Source organism: Amaranthus tricolor, chromosome 2, assembly GCF_026212465.1.
Source record: "Amaranthus tricolor cultivar Red isolate AtriRed21 chromosome 2, ASM2621246v1, whole genome shotgun sequence".
Classification (NCBI taxonomy): Eukaryota; Viridiplantae; Streptophyta; class Magnoliopsida; order Caryophyllales; family Amaranthaceae; genus Amaranthus; species Amaranthus tricolor.
This window is the reverse complement of record NC_080048.1, coordinates 28,503,807-28,521,316: the sequence shown is the minus strand read 5'-3', so window position 1 is coordinate 28,521,316 and position 17,510 is coordinate 28,503,807. Positions and strand designations below refer to the sequence as shown.

Here is a 17,510-nt window from a genome sequence, read left to right as displayed (position 1 = left end):
AAGAGGAAGACAAGGTCTAAGAAGTAGTTTCTATGCTGGTTGATGAACAATTTTTTTTCGACAAACATTTATTTTTTGTTAAACAATCCCAATATTTTCATCCCTTTTTACTTTTTGATGAAAGTCAAAAAGGGGGATAAATTATGTAAATTATGTTTATGCTTTGCTCTGCTTATTGGTTTATGCTTACTTGTTTGCTTGCTTGCTGTTGTTTTATGATGCATGCTTGGTTGTCGCTCATCTGATGATTTCTTTATTATCTGTTTTGTTTGTTTCATGATCTTAAGTATAAATATTCATGTACATCTGTTAAAATTTATTTTATTTGTTGTTTGATTGATGTTTATAATGTTTGATGATATGTTCATAGTTACTGATTATTATTCTTGTTCATGTCGTTTAATAATCATGATACATTTTGATTTTAAAATATTGATATGATGCTACAATTCAATATTGATTATTATATCTTTGCATGTATTGTGATTAGTTATTTGTTTGCTTGTGATAATAGTTTATCTTATTAATGATTTCAATATCCATGCCTGATAATTTATTGGTTTATACTATTCTAATTTGAAACTGTTTTCAAAGTCTTGAAAACATTCTGCTTAATGATATCTTATTATTCTTATCATGTATGTTAACTTAGTATTATGATTTAGGAAAATATGGTTTTGACTTTGATCAAGGGAGAGATTGAAGACTCAATTCTCTTAAATGATGATAATTCAAAACACATATTAATTAAACAAATAAATTAAGTAATTATATTTAGTTATTTACGTCTGTCCAAAATCATATTAAATATAAAGTGAATAATAGATATATATTTTAAGTTCGAAACATATTGATTGATGAAGTATTTTTGTCCGAAATATTTTTAAGTGTTGGTAGATTATTTGATAAACTAGCTAAGCTTGAAATATGCTTGAAACATGTTTAAATGACTTAAGTTTATCTTAAGGTTGAATTTATAAGTTTTGAAATAAGTTTAAATGTTTTTAAGATAATTATTTATAAGATAAGGTTATTTTCGTCATTATCATTTAAAATATTTTAATAGGTTAAATTATATGAAAATTAACTTTGAAATATTTTAATAGGTCAAAATATATTGAAATTAAGTTCGAATTAAAAATAAAGTATGTTTGAACATTTGAATAAATCATTACATGTTTTATTTTAAACGTTTGGATATATTATGTGCTTTATGTTTTATGTTAAATTTGTTATTAAATTTGAATTTGAATTTAAAATGTGTGTTTAAGATATTTAGATGATTAAATGTTAAAGTATAAGTTTCACACTTTTTGTAAGAGTACATGGTTTGTTATTAACGATTTTGAATAAATAAGTTGTTTGTAATTTAAATGATATTACACGGTTTGTATATGAATATTTGAATTTAATTTAGTTGTTTTGAAATTAAGCTATACTAATTATAGGCTTTCTTATAAATAAGATGATGATTTTAATTGACACTAAAAATAGGAAAAGACAATTTAAATTAATGCTAAAAATAGGAATTAATTTTGAATATAATTTTACACGTTATTTTATCTAGTTTTTGCTGAGTATTCAATATCTTGTATGAGTTCTAACGTGGCAATACAACAATGGTTGATAATAGCAAATACAACACACAATGATGTAATTATATGAGCTGTCAGTGCAACGGTAGTTTGAGTTAAAGTTTAAGATCTTGAAGACTGACACAGAATAACTAGATCAACGAAATTAACGGATGAAGCTTTCTTGCTCTTCAAGTATATGTTGAGGGGTGACATATATAAATACAAGGCTTCGTTCAAGGATTGAGTTTTACACCTTTTCTTACAATTTTCTCTCTTATTGACTTAAGAACTAGTATTCTCTAAACATTCAAAAGAGTTGTAATTCTTTAGTTCATCTAGCTCTTACAATTTGTAATAGGATTTAGTGTTAAAAAGAGTTAGAATTTTCATTCATTAATATGCCTAACCTTAGAATACTTTTTAAAGTGTTCAACTGGTAATCTCTATTGTGAGATTGGAATTTGTGGTTTTATTAAGGAACTTGTAAGACATTCTTCAAGGGGAAGAGCGTCGTGAGAGAAGATAGAGAGATCTTCTAGGTTGTCTTAAAGTTTATTAATAAAAGGCGTTGAATCCTACGGGTTGGAAGAGAACCCATAGGTGGGGAGTAGGTTGTTTAGAACCGAACCTCTTTAACATATCGTGTGTTATTGATTATGTTTATTTTCGCACATACGTTTTAGTTTTATCAATTGACCTAAAAACTGTTCCAGAAAACAGTTTTGAAAGGTCATCCAAGCTCTTGAGCTAATCTTCCAGATAAAAATTTTAAACGGGCATACTCTCTATTAACCCCCCTCCCTCTAGAGAGTATTCGACCTCCTATCAACTTTCACCTTGGAGCTGTATACTTGCCAAACCCCCCTATTTTGGCGAATAAAGGAAAGATTCGATCTAATGGGAATGGATTCAACTGAATGGTTCAGCCTATTCGGGCGAATGAAGCAGTTAATCACCATTTCTCGCAACAGGTAGTTTTGGGGAAAGGAAGGTTGCATTCAACCAAATAGCAGCATATTTGATTACAATCACATTAAGAGTCGACTATTTCTTTTCTTGGATTTAGATGAATTAAATTCCTCGGATCAGATTAGGGGCATATTCAGACTAAACTGTCATCTCTCTGTGCAGCAAATGAACTTTGAATGTTACTTGAATGTTATTTTATGCATTATTTTAGGGAAAATATATCTATCACCAACACTACCCCGAGAAGACCAAAAAGGGCTTTGAACAAGTACAAGAAGAAAATGGCACAAATTGACCCAGCCCAACACTTGTCATATTCATCAAGATAAAAAAAAAAATTGTAGTCAAAACACAAGTAGATAGTATACTACTATATTTATTTTAGTTTAAATTGGTAAATCTAGGATTAAGCAAAACCATTAAGCATATTAACATTAATCAACTTGTCACCGCGCCAACACCTGCACCTGCACCAGCAAGCAAACCCCTTCTCAACTTCCACGAACTTCTTTCCTTCCTTCAACCCAACTCTTTCTCTCTCTTCAGGTTCTCCATTTCCCAAGCTCCAAGCTCAACCAATCTCTCTAATGGTGAAACTATCAGTTATTTTATACATTATCATCGGAATTTCCCTTCTTCTTTTCCTCTCACGCTCTCCAAACAACCATGATTCCCGACACCATGAAAACAGTTACAAAAATCACTCTCACCGCCGTTTAAAACTCCGGTCGAATTTCACTTTTACATCACAAGATCACCTCCAACACCCTGACCCGTCACTGGAGTTCCGACACCATCACCATGACCCGGTTGCTTTCGATCCTGTTGTTGCGGAGATCGAACGTCATCGGGAAGATAAAGAGTGGGAGCGCATGTACTTTGAGGAGCACCATCATGAAATCGCCGGCATTGCTCGACATCACGCTGAGGAAATAAGAGCAAGAGAAAGTGAACATTTTGATCATGGTCATCATGCTCAGGGGCATGAGCAGCAGCCTGAGTGGGAAGATTTTATGGATGCTGAAGACTATTTGAATGATGAAGAGAGGTTTAATATCACTAATAGATTGTTGGAGTTGTTTCCTAAGATTGATGTGGACCCCATTGATGGTTATGTTTCTGAAAAAGAGTTGACTGATTGGAATCTTAAACAATCTGAGACTGAAGTTTTTCATAGGACTCAAAGGGAAATGGAACTTCATGATAAGAATCATGATGGGTTTGTTTCTTTTTCTGAGTATGAGCCTCCTAGCTGGGTTAAATCTGCAGGTTTGTTTTCTCTACTTTTTAGTGCAACAATGAAATAATTTGGTTGTATTTTATTTAATTAATTAAATATAAAATCTGTTTTGACTAAGATTATATGAGGGTTATTTGTTGGAATAGATCTTCAAGTTGAGGACTTGGTGGTTCTCAATTCTCATGTGTTGTTTGTGCTAATTTTGGGAATAACATCAACTTGAGTTTTCTTAGTATGGAAATTTGAATATTGTGATTTACCATCATTGGGGGTTTCTTGAATATTGTGATTTTTGAACAAGGCTTCTTGACGAGCTAGCAAACTATAGGATACTTTAGTGTTTATTCTAGAGTTATACTGATGCGAGTTGATTGATATGTTTGTATTTTGATTCTGAGTCCATGTGTACCCTGGGGTTGGGACATAATGTTTGTCTTGGGCTGTCTTCTAGAATTGCAATTCACATTGTACTCTGAAGTTAATGACTTGATATATAAATCATCAGGGAAGTAACGCTATGTTGCAATTGTCTCTACTTTTGTGTGGTCTTTTTCTAAATCTTGGTATTCTTCTAGTATTAGCATGTTCGTTGCTGCCTATGATGTTGCTGTTATCACTGAAAAACATAAAACTCTGTAGATAATAATACTTTTGGATATGAAATGGGTTGGTGGAGAGAGGAGCACTTCAATGCCTCTGATGTGGATGGAGATGGTCTTTTGAATATAACAGAGTTCAAGGAGTAAGCTTCCATCTTTTAGAAACTCTTACTTGGGTGCTTCTGTTTTGTTATGACTTCCCTAATGCATGATTATTATAATTTATAGCTTTTTGCATCCTGCTGACACCAAGAACCCAAAGTTAATTCAGTGGCTATGCAAGGAGGAAGTACGGTATGTTGCAGCATTTTTGTCAATTGAAACTTGCTTGCATATTTGTGTTGTTCCTTTTATCCTATCTATTGCATATGTGTTCCGTTTCCCTTCCTTGCTTGTCTTCAATTTAAATTTGTTATGTTTAGAGATGAAGTACATTTAGTAGTTAAAAAGGCCGCAACTTTTCACCTAACCATTGAGCCTTGTGCTAGTTTAGTAAGGTGACAATGCTTTCCATAAATTATCCGGAATGGTGTAGTCTCAATAGGTTTCTTGAAAGCTGTTCTATAAGCCCATAAGGCATCATCGAGCTTTTCAGACCAATCACAATTTTTTGAAGAATAATTTTGAGCCCACGATTGAACACCTCAACTTGTCCACTTGTCTGGGGGCGATGAGGTGGAGCAAATCTATGGTGTACCCTATACTTCCTAAGATGTTCTTTAAATTTCTGCTCTATAACGTGGGTCTCATTGTCACTTATGAGGAGGTCAATCAAAACATGAAAAAAATTATTTACTTGAAAAACTTGGATACCACCCTAGCATCATCAGTCCTAGTGGCAATGGTCTCCGCCCATTTGGTAACATATTCAACAGCAACAAGTATGTACTTGTTCCCAAATGTTGAAGGGTATGGAATATGAAAATCAACACCTCACACATAAAAAATTTAGGCCTCTTTAAAAAGACTAGGCCAATAAAACCACTCTTAAGTATCTTACCTGAGGTTTTTGAAAAAGGTGCATGCCCAACAGAAGGTTGATCATGACAGTGCTTAAGGATAGAATGTACCTCAGTCTTTACAACACGGTACAATATGTCGTCGGCATAAGATCTTAACAACAAAGGGTCATCCCAATACATGATGTCGTGGTAGAACGTTTTCCTCTAATTCATTGAGCCTAGATGGCAACACACCACTAGCCAAGTATTTCACAATCTCAGCAAACCAGGGAGGCTTAATAACAACCTGGTTGATCATTCAGGAAATAATCATAGATGTCTAGCGTACCTGAAACCTCATGTATAAAAAGTGTGCACTATTAGATTCTTAGCAACATTTATATCTAAAATTTGCACGTCGAACTCTTGAAGCAAAAAATAAATCAGAATAGTCCAAACATAACATCTTTTTAATTATTCTTAGTCCCTATAAAATAGTATCTAAGTTTTTCTAGTTCAAAGACCACTACTAGAAGCTCTTTTTAAGTTGTTCCATAATTTACTCTTATTGGCGTTATAGATGGCATGGAGCTTATCGTCCTTATGTTGCCCCAACACTGCCACAATGATCACTAGCATCACACATAAGCTAGTTTGAGAGTAGCCATACACAGAGTGTCGCTCATAAAAACTTCCGTGCTCTATTCAATTTACTCGGCTAATATGGACGTCATGCAACGTTGGAAGGTGGTTGTGGCATTCATGGAATAAAAACTCGACTGATACGTTATGTAATGGTCGTTATGTAACCTGTTTTAGAGTTAAAGCGACGTTAAATATCATTATGTAACAATGCATGAATTTTCACAGCCAAAACTCCATATTGACCATTATGTAATGTATAACGTTTGGAATTTCACCGTTACGTTATTTTCGAGAAGAGCTTGTAGGATTGTTTTTCTAACAGCTCCTGAACATTATAGAATAAGCTCATCAGTATCCATTGACTTAATAATTACATATCAAATAATTATAGTTATGCATAATTTTAATTGTTAAATAAAATACATAACTAATAAAGTAATTAATTATCCACTAAAGGCACCTCATAAAGTGCATTTATAATAGCTATGGGCACATTATTACTTAATAATAGTTGTTCAACTACAAAAATCCAATTATAAGTTCAAAACTCCCGAATGTGATTTCTTCTAAAAATCCATACTGCGTTGGCCGCAATTAGCGTTATTACTACATTATTATTGTTTTTTGCTACTTCGTGATTGTTACTAATGTATCCGTAACCACGATTTTTTTTCATGGCAGTATTACATAGGCCAAATGACATCCTGCAATAAGCAAAAGTACCATATGGGTAGAGTATCCTTCTAAATAACAAAAGTGAGAACGAATTGCCAATCTTTTCAACATCTGATCAATGAAGGGGGGTGGTTAATGGTCCTTTTGGGTGGCTTTATTGAATTTTCCTTGGTCAATACACATTCGCCACCCTTGTATGGTCAATTCATTTTTATGGTTTTCAATTACAGTGACACCTTCTTTCGGATAACTTGTACTGGAAATACCCACTTATTATCAGAGATATGATAGATGATTTCAACATTTAACAACTTTAACACTTTTTATTAACAACCTTCTTTATATTGGGATTGAGTCTCTTATATCCCTTTAATGAGGGAGTAGCATCAAGTTTCACATTTATTCTATGGGTGTATATAAAAGGGTTGATACCCTTAATATCATCAATAGTGTACTCAATGAGTTTTCTTTGTTTTCAAATAAGATTGACCAATTGGTCCAAATTTTCACCATCAAGTTCAATAGTGACAATAATAGGGTACGTTGAATTATCACCAAAAAAGAAGAGATTTTAACTCTACCTAGGAGGGGTGGATCTCCCCTACCAGTATGGTCTCAGCAACCAACAAAGCCTTATCAAACAACTCAAGATTAAGGTTGTTAGACTCGCCCTCATAAGGGTCCTTCAATCACAACATCTCTGCATCATCATTCGTAGTTCCTTCAAGAAAGGATAGTAGGATATCAAACTCATGGGCCCATTTAGGCTCAATAATTAAATTATCTTTAGTGTCAATAAGATATATCTAGACTTATTCGGGACTGGGGTATTCAAAAAATTATGTATAGCTAATTCTACCTTATCCACCCTACGCTTATTACCAACTTACGGCTAGCCACATCAATTAGGGTGCTAGAAGTCGTTAAACACGATCTCCCTATTATGTTTTGGGTCTTTGACATCTTCAGGAATGTCTATGATTACAAAGTCACATGATACTACCAACTTCCCTCTCTTTAAGGCCACATTGGACAAAATTCCCATATGATAAGTCTCTTGTACATTGAATATGATTTAAGGCTTACAACGGCACTATGGTCACACTAAGTTCAGAATGGTTCCCAATATTAACAAGGATACCGAAACTACCAGTCTCGTCTAACTTGGAGGTAAATTCCCTATCATAATAGCATTTAGGTTTACATCCTTAGAAACTCAAATGATGTCATTCAGTTTAATACAAAATTTTGAGAAATTTGGGAAATAATGGTATCTCAAATAATGCATCTTGAAAAGGAATTTCTAGAGGCATGTCCTTCAGCAAACTCAGAAACTTTCTATATTTTTTTAACTTCGCTTGTGCCAACGTTTCGGGAAAGAGTACAGTCTTAATTAGAATGTCAATGACCTTAGCTCGTTGAGAAAAGAACCCTGGTGGGCTTTGTGGTTGTTCTATGGAGGTGGGTGCTGAAGCGGAGGTGGAGGCCGAGGGTTCATAATGTTTTGGTTCTTATATGACATGTTTGGCTGGTTCCAGTGGTCTGGGTTATAATTATTAGAAAATGGGTCATTAGGCAGTCTATTGTGCAAAGCATATGTCTCCTCGTAAACTTAAGGTAAATTGCTTGAATATTATCAAGAATGCCACACGTATCACAATTCATAATTAGATATATTGTCCAATAAAGCACCAGGAGAAGAACTTATACTTACCTTAGCCATTTAGTGAGATTGGCAATCTATTGGGTGGGAGCCTTTTTAGTTTCACAATCTTTTTCTCTTTTTATTTTTTATTTATAATTTATAATTTTTTATGTGACACCTGACCTCAATCATTTTTCCATCATTTCTCCATGAGAATTCATTTTTGGTCATTGCCTAAAATAGTCTTAAAAGGTCTTTATGAAGCTTAAAGTCCATATCACTGCTACAAGTGGCCTTAATAGAAAACTTATGCTTGTCAAACAAGCCACTGCAAAAGGATTGGATTGAACAAGTAGCCAATTAGGGATTTGATGCTCATTTGGAGGTCCTTTAACCTATCACAAGTTTCGTATAACGATTCAAACAATTGATGCTTAAAAGTTTGCAGCGAAGTTTGAATCTGAGAGGTCCTCTTAGGAGTAATCAACTTAGCCTAGAATGCATTGGCCAATTGCTCTCATGTTCTATATATGCCAGTAGGCTAAACTTTTAACCAAGCCTTGGCTTTATCCTTCAAACTATAAGGAAAAAGCCACATTCTTACTGCTTCTGCTAATAAGTCCTTTGTAGTTATTTTATCACATTGCTCCAAAAAATCAATGATGTGATCGTGTGGGTTCTAAGAAGCGTGCCCACAAACTGGTTCCTCTGAATCATCTTAGCGAGTTAAGGTTTCAGCTCGAAATTTTCTGCACCGAAATAGGGTGGGCCTTACGCTTTGGTGAGCGAGGGCGCACCCATTTGGCTAAAAGATAGATTGTTGGCCATGTTTTCTTTCACTTTCTCTCGCTGAGCTTTTCTCCCTTTTCTGTAGCCTTCGAACAATACCCTCAATCTCTAGATGAAACCTTTCAAGAGATAGAGGAGAGAGAGTAAGGGGATGCACATAGGACAAAGAGAGAGAAAGAGGATAAAGAGCTTTATTCATTTCATTTAGCCTATAACTTTTTTGGATATGGGGTTTAGGGAATATGAGGGATTGAAAAAGTTTCTTCAATAGTTTTGTGGTTGAAATGTTACCAAGAGGATACACATAATTTTGGGACAATGCTTATTCGAGCTTTCAAACTTTTCCTTTGATGTTTACAAATCGCCTTGCCGTAGAATTCCGTGTGTGGAGACCACAACAATGTTAGGATATCTCTCATATGTCTGAAGTAAATTTTATAGGGCCAGAAAAACTTTTGTTATTCATATTATTGTGCGAAAGATGATTGTGTACTCTTCTCTAGATAATACTAGCAAAGTTTATGTTATAGCTGAGATGCTCACATCAGAATGCGCTGTGTACTGGTTTTTCTTAATTCTAGTCTGCTTGCATTATGGTGGTTGTTGTGGTGCTTGCCTATTTCTTAAAAGGTATATTTTTGTTGGATCCTATTGTATAAAAATAATTATGTGGCTTATTGCTCATAGATCTTCTTGACTTTTGTTTCGCGTTCCTCTTTTCTGTTAATTCTAAGAAGTTTCCCATGGTCTTCTAGGGAAAGGGACACAGATAAAGATGGCAAGATCAACTTCAATGAATTTTTCCATGGTCTTTTTGATCTGGTGAGGAACTATGAAGAAGAAGGACATGGACACAATACTACACATCATTCAGACGACCCAAATGAAACTCCTGCTGCTAGAAAACTCTTTAATGAGCTTGATAAAGATGGTGATGGGTAATTCTTGAAACTATAGATATTTATTCATTTATTACAAAATGCTCTTTACTCCATTCTTGTAAAACGATCAAGCAAAACCGTTGAAAGGGGATCTGCATCTGCTTTTGGTTTGTAACATTTATTTTCCTATAATTTGACTGTTTTTTGCTACCAGGTTATTGACAGATGTCGAGCTGTTACCTATTATTGATAAGTTTCATCCTTCTGAACGCTATTATGCCAAACAGCAGGCTGATTACATCATATCCCAGGTATTTCTTTGACTTGATCTGGTAATGCAGTATGTTTTTTGTAGCTCAAACTCTGTTGACTGACAGCAACATAATAATCCTGCTATTTTTTCAGAAAAATCACTGATCAGGCCTCATATATTTGTAGAAAATGAGCTATTTTTTTAATATATGAGCTATTGCTTTTGCTTGTAACTGATGATTGAGTTGTCTCTTGCTGACGTGTGTTTCTTTGATGTCATGCTGTAATAGCTCTACTAAAAGGATTGAATCTTAGGTTTTAAAAAAGTGCACTTTCGTGACATTCACAGACAAAATGATTGTTAAATATGCAAGTAAAAGAGTTCCAAGTGTGAAAAAATGATTGTTATTTGTCAAATTTATGGTACATAACATTAATATAACGTTCAAATTGGAGATGGTGGTCGCTTACTCGCTGGCAATAGACTCAAGAACACACTCACCTGAAGAGTTACGACTCCTATATCTAAATATAAATTTTAGTCTTTTGCGTAGTTGATATCAACCTCCCCTTTTTGCTTGATATGTAACATCAACCTTAAAATTATTTGCTCAAATACTAGATTTCATCCTTATCTAGTGGATACCATCAGACATCAGGTGATGTCTCTTTCTCGTCTCTCATTATTTTTCTTTTTCATTTATCTCATGTGTTCTCAACGTTGCCAAATCTTAATCAAGGGTGATCTAAATCTGTCCAAAAACCAATGTTCTATATTACCTAAGAGATTACGAAGTTTTCTTTTGGTTTGAAATTTTGTCATGTTATATCTACATACCAATTGATTGAAGTTTCATTTATCATTCTCCATTCTTTGATACTATCAATTGATATGATTTATACGACATTGAAAATACCCCAATGCATATGTCTCCCATCGAGTCCATAGTGCAAAAACATGACCGCATCACTAGATCGTGAGTAGAGATAGTCATGGGTCTAGGACCCTGCTGGACTTGCCCCGGACCCGCCCCTTTTTAAGGGTTTGGGTCTTATTATTTGAGACCCATTGGATTCGGGTTGGATCTGGATCTGAAAAAATAATTGAAGGGTCTAGGAGTTTGGACCCGGACATAGACCCGACCTCTGGACTCGGACTCAGACCCTAGACCCTCCCCGCAGACTCGAACCCAGACCCGCATAATTTTTAAATAGTCTGCCACATTTCTATTCATATAGAGTATAATATGCTAAGTTGCTAATCCTAAAATGCTAAATTCTTCTTCAATCCTGCATACTCCCATTTCTCTCCTTCATTTCTTCCTCAATTCCGCCGTCAATTGTTCATGAATAATATTACGGTAAACTTATTTGTGTGAGCTCTCTAAAGTTTGCTATATAAGGTTAGAAAGATCTCCATGAGACCAAGATAATAAATTTGTTTTGATTGCTCCTCGATCATTCATTGTTTGCTTGTTTATGATCTAAATAGTAGTATAATACATTAAGTATATGGACCCAGGTTTTAGCTTAATATAACACCTATAGTCTATATGGTCCAAGACCAATTTTATTAAGCTGAAACTTTGATCCATTCTGTTTCCAATATTTTTAATCGGTTGTTTGTTTGAACTATTTCTAGAGATATCGTTCTTGTCAAAGTTAAGTTATATAATTATTTGATGTTTCTTATAGGATAACGCTATATATGTTAGATTAGTATTAAATATTTGTAAAATACGTTATTAAGTCCCTTACAAAAATACGTAAAAAATATAATGACTTACAAAATGCTCAAACTTGGCTAATCAAAGAGGCTCTTATTTAGACCCATTAAGGACCCTAGGCCTATCAAATTTGTAGAGTTTGGGTTTGGGTCTTAAAATTTTGGACCCTTACGGTCCGAATTTGGGTCTGGATCTAATAAAAAAATAAGGTTCGGGTCCGGGTCTGACTGGACCCGCTCCGGACCCGCCCCATGACGATTTGCGACTCTATCTTAAAGGTTTTTGAGTTTACAAAAGATAGACCGCATTGATCGTGAAATCATCCGCAATGACCGAAAAAACTTTTTTCGCAACCGTCATTACGATTGTGACCAAAACCTTAATTTGTGTGTGTGTGTGTGTAGGGGGGGGGTCATATCTAATTAATTTTATTCTTCCCCTTGTAATAATAAGTAGATGGTTTTTGATTGACCTTTGGTAGCATACATTATATGCAACTTCACATGTGTAAAATTTCATATGATTTAGTGACTATTTCAATATAGTAGTCCATTATAATACAATACCAAAGAACTATAAAGCTTTGTCTTCATCACGAATTTATCTTTCCTACTTCAAATACAAATTGTCATGCAAGGACTAGTATTTACTCTTTGTTTCTTGTTTATTGTACAACATTTTTTTGGATCAACGTCCCTTAAAAAGTTATACCAAGTCTTGAGCACTTATTAGTGATTCTCTATCAATGGCCATTTTTCTAAGCTCGTATATGTTGGCTTCTCAAGTCCTCTATATGTTCCTTTAGCTCAACAACTACAAGTCTACCGTGTTTTTGTATCTTTTCATCAAATTGTGAAATCTAAAAGATTGCGCACACTCTCATCTTTTCCTTTTAAAAATACACCCCTTTGTTTAATGTAGGTTCATGTTAGTGCTGAAAATATCTAACAACAATTTCAAACAACATGCACATGAGGAAGGGTTAATGAGAAGTTTGATTTCTCTACTTCTATCAATAAATAGATGGATTTTTCTTATATTTGTCACAAATATTCCCTCCATATTGGCTTTCACTTAGCTGTTTTCAATACTTTTTGTTTAGACTCCAATAATTCTCCTCGGTGTCCTATATGGTTTACAACCAGATACACTTTCCTGCATCACAATATATATTTGAAATTAGATTAGGAAACTACTTACAAAGACAAAACTGCAAAAGCATGTGGCCTAGCACATTAGGAGGTCACTTGCATGTTTAGGGTAATGCTTAAACTTAATTGCGTGGCAACCACTAGGTTTGTTGTCAAATTAACTTCTGTGTTAAACAGACCCATGGATGGGGTGTTTATAATGCTCTTTCCAGGGTGCCTTAACAGAATTCTTCTATCAATTCAACCTAGGAACTCCTCTATGCAGAGTTCGATTCATTAATCCTTCTGGTTGTGGTGTTGCTCTAACATTTGTGCCTGTTAGCTTTTCTTGAACAGGCTGGATCAGGAGCTTTCACATGTTTCATATTTATTATAACCGCCTAAAATGCTTCAAATTCACAATTATTCCTCTGTACATGTATTTGAATGTTTGAAGAAGCTTGAAGTTGTGATGCTTTCAAGTCTTTTGAAACTCAGTACTTTATTAGTATTTGTTGCTTTATACTCTGCGGCTGGACCAGGAATACTTGTTTTCCTGTTGTAAGGCGGTAACTTCTTTCTTAGTATAAATGTCTGGGTTCCCCTTGTTGCTATCTTAGATGATCCTTAGGCCCAGTATAAGCTGTGTAAAGTTTGAAGGGGCATAACTTATCATTGTCGTGTCTTGTGAGTGTGTTTATGATAATTGAAAAATATAAAATAGAAGCATCTGTTATAGGTAATTGCTTTCAATTTCTGCTGTGCATTATTTAACATATAATTATAGAAGTTGTTTTTGACTATTTACATCCTTTCCATTTCGATGTGTACAGCATTACAAACTGTAATAAATGTTAAAAAGTAATTCAGGCTGAATTCATGTTCTCGTTAACAATCAATTATTAATCTTTCTTCTTAAACATAACTGATAGTTCAATTTTTCCTTCTCTTTGTGAATCAAAATGAAATGTAATCTTGATGTGCGTAATTCTCTTTAAATTTACTCGATGTTTTGCGTATCAATGGATGACTAGTTATCCCATAACATTGTGCATCGGTCCATGCACCTTCCCCATATTTTTAAGGATCTTCGTAATTCAGATTGATTGCAAGCTAAACATGCTATCTGGGGGTAAGGATGCATATTTTTGTGAAACTCGGTACACAGAGTAGACTAGAAAAGGAAGATACTTCCTCCAGTTTTTCTGAATGCACCAATTTCATGGGCACACAAAATAAGAAATGACGTGTGTGTGTTACTGAAATGCTCATGTGAAAGCAAGAGAGCTGCCATGTTTATCCCCTCATGTAGTTGCACAGTGTGATCATGGGAAACATTAAATTAATAAATTCTATATTCCTGAAAGTGTCTATATAAGGAAATGGTGCACTTAGTTAGAAATTTCCACAAGGGAATCTGGTGTACTTATAAAAGTGGAGAAAATATAAGTAGACTGTATGGGTAAGCAGGACTTCCTTGCAGCAAGATTTTCTGCTTGACTTGGTCGTTAGAGAAACTAACTTGCGAAGTCTGGTACTTAATTTCATTGTTTTACTTTCCCTCTGATAAATTTGGAATGCCGTGGTACCAGGATTGTTCATAGCTAGTTGCAAGTTTTATCTTCTTTTTATCCAGTCGTGGATTATCTTTACTGTTATGTCTTCCTGTTGTGGGCGTGTCTTCTGTGTGATCCAGCTGTTCTGTCTCATGTCTCTTTTCGTTTTTTAGGTTGAGTTATATTTCAATCGTATCTGATTAATCAACTGCACGGTGTAAAAGAATGTAGTCTATGAAAGTTTAGTTCGCTGCTACTAATCAGAGGAGATATTTTGAGGGTGTTTTATTCGTTCCTCTGGTCATGTAGAGGGTTTGAGATGGTTCTGCTTAGCAGTTCTTTATTTCCTATTTTTTTTGTTTTCTGGTCTACAAATTAATCTCTTTACCTTCATTGTATGACCCTCCCTCCCCACAAATAAAACTCTTAACAATTTACGGTATTCCTTGGGAATCTCTAATGTTCATGTTTCTTAAATTTCAGGCTGATACAAATAAGGATGGACGTCTTTCTCTGGCAGAGATGATTGAGAATCCATATGTTTTCTATAGTTCTATTTACAGCGATGATGACGATGACGACTACCACGATGAACTTCGCTAATTAGAAGGTATCGGGGGATAATCTAGGTTTTCAATAACTATAGCTTATGGTAAATTTAACTTTCCACAAACTAATGATGTCTCTCACTTATCAGGATGCAGGAGGAGAAAAAATTGTCGTTGTCGTATTTTCAAGTAACAGTTGACATTTGTTGTAGAGTTGGTATAAGTATAACAAAGAACTAAACGTGATCAGGATTCCTGCGGTCCAAATATTTTGGCGCGCTTCGTTTAGTATGTTGGTTTCGTGCAAGATATATAAGAATGTTATGTCAGATTATATATACCTCTCATCTTCAGTACTGATGCTTCTCTAGGAAACTTAGATGATATCAAGAATTCAACATTGAAGTGATGACCTCAGTGTTTACACCTGTAGTTCTCATTCTAATTCTGTTTCTCATGTATTTTCAAGTTAATAGACTACAATTCATAGCTGCACGATACCATAGACAATGTTTGGTTTCATTCTGTTCGTTTCTGGAAACGAGCCATATACTTACATACATGTATCCTCAAATTCAACTCTTGGTTTTGTTTTGAATTGTAGATTTCTGTTTAGTGTTTTGGCTACAGGTTATGATCACAATTCAAAAAGATTTCAATGTTTAGGAAACTTCCCTGTTTTCTGTTTTTTTTATATAGCATTTATATATTTTTTCTATATAAAAAAAGAACTCTTTATATTGTTGGATGCACTAATATTTATAATTCTCAACTACTACTAATTTGCATAACTAATTTATTTTTAATTAAATTAGACTTTTATATATTCAACTATATTTTTAAAATGATTTTTTTCAAACTTTATATGAGTTAAAATTTTTATGTGTAAAAATAGTAAAATATTTTTTAAAGAATCCAAAAAAATATATTTAGAAAGTAAATCGGATAACCAAGATCCGAAATTCAAAATACCAGTTTAATCCATTTTGGAACCGGATTATGATTTTCAGTATCCGAAAAATCGAATATCCGGATTGATCTGGTATGTGGTTCTAAACACCCCTAGTTGTTAAATATTTAGAGTATATAGGACTTAGATTATATATCTGACATACTACATATAGTATTGGACAATATACAATAATAACAAAAACCAAAATATGCCAAGTAAAATCGTAAAAATTAGAAAACAGTAAAAAACCGACTCGTCACCCACAAGTGACGAGTCGACGTTCTGGGCAACGACTCGTCGTCAGTATTCTGTCCTTTGGATTTTGCGGTTTTGGGAGTTATATCCGTTTGTATGAATGGTTTCAATCATTGTCACTGACCGGTAACCTCCAATCATTGAATATAACTGCTATTATATAAGTTATAATGTGATTTTACATTGGTTTCAGCATCTTTTTATATATAGGTTGCTTGCTCAGGGAAAATCCATTCCATTGAGTTCTTTTTTGAATTTGCCTTTAGAACATAACATTGTTCTTGTTTTCTCTTCTTTTTTGCGTAAAGTATAGGGAGAGAGTAATTAGCTTTGTGCTTAGGGATTGTTGTTGTAGATTGTATCTCTTTGTGAGTTTCATTATCATTCCAAGCACCGTTGTGGGAGAAATATCACAAAAGAAAAGTGATTACATGCCTTCTACTTATATCGAATTTCCGAGCAACTTTCGTTGTTGTAACATTATCTTCAAGCAGGTGTCATACTTGGTGTTTGAAGAAAGTACATAGCCAATACAAGGGTTTACAAATATATGTTTATTGTAGTCATTTGTACTTGTAATTATATTTGTAGTAGCATTATATATCCAATAAATGCCATATAGATAAGAGTTGGGAACAAATGCTAAGCAACATGCAAAAATTGTCTATAAGCCCTAACCCGGTTGGCTTCTTGTACCGAGTAGGCCCAAGAATTAAGCCAATTAATCCAAGAATTTTGTTTTACACATGAAAATGAAACGATATGATCAAATGAAACTGATCTTGGTAAAAACTCACTTGATTTCACTCATCAAGAAGCTCCAATCCTGCAACTCCTTTTGAATATTCACGTTCTTTTGAATGATCTAATTCAACCTTATATTGAATAAAAATTTCTAATATTTTTCCAATTAGTTGTGTTGATCTTGTTTAATGATATATCTTAAATTGTTATTATGTGGTATCATAATTTGTTTAATTAATTTTAGATTAATTAAAACAAAAAGTCATTGACTTAATATGTTATTTGACTTAAACTTGTGATTCTTAATTATAGATTATTATTTGACTTGGTTTAGACAGCTGATTTAAAACTATGAATCTGAATATTTGAATTTTGGTTTTATTAA

General features: G+C 34.0%; 1 protein-coding gene across 1 annotated transcript; it reads left to right on the top strand.

Moving 5' to 3' along the window:
• The first annotated feature begins 2,883 nt into the window (after positions 1-2,883).
• Positions 2,884-15,897, top strand: LOC130803300 (uncharacterized). The gene is made up of 7 exons (XM_057667503.1): positions 2,884-3,815; positions 4,426-4,528; positions 4,614-4,679; positions 9,836-10,018; positions 10,176-10,272; positions 15,110-15,236; positions 15,324-15,897. The coding sequence occupies exons 1-6, from the start codon at positions 3,134-3,136 to the stop codon at positions 15,227-15,229; spliced, it is 1,251 nt and encodes a 416-aa protein (XP_057523486.1). The 5' UTR covers positions 2,884-3,133; the 3' UTR covers positions 15,230-15,236; positions 15,324-15,897.
• The last annotated feature ends 1,613 nt before the right edge of the window (positions 15,898-17,510 follow it).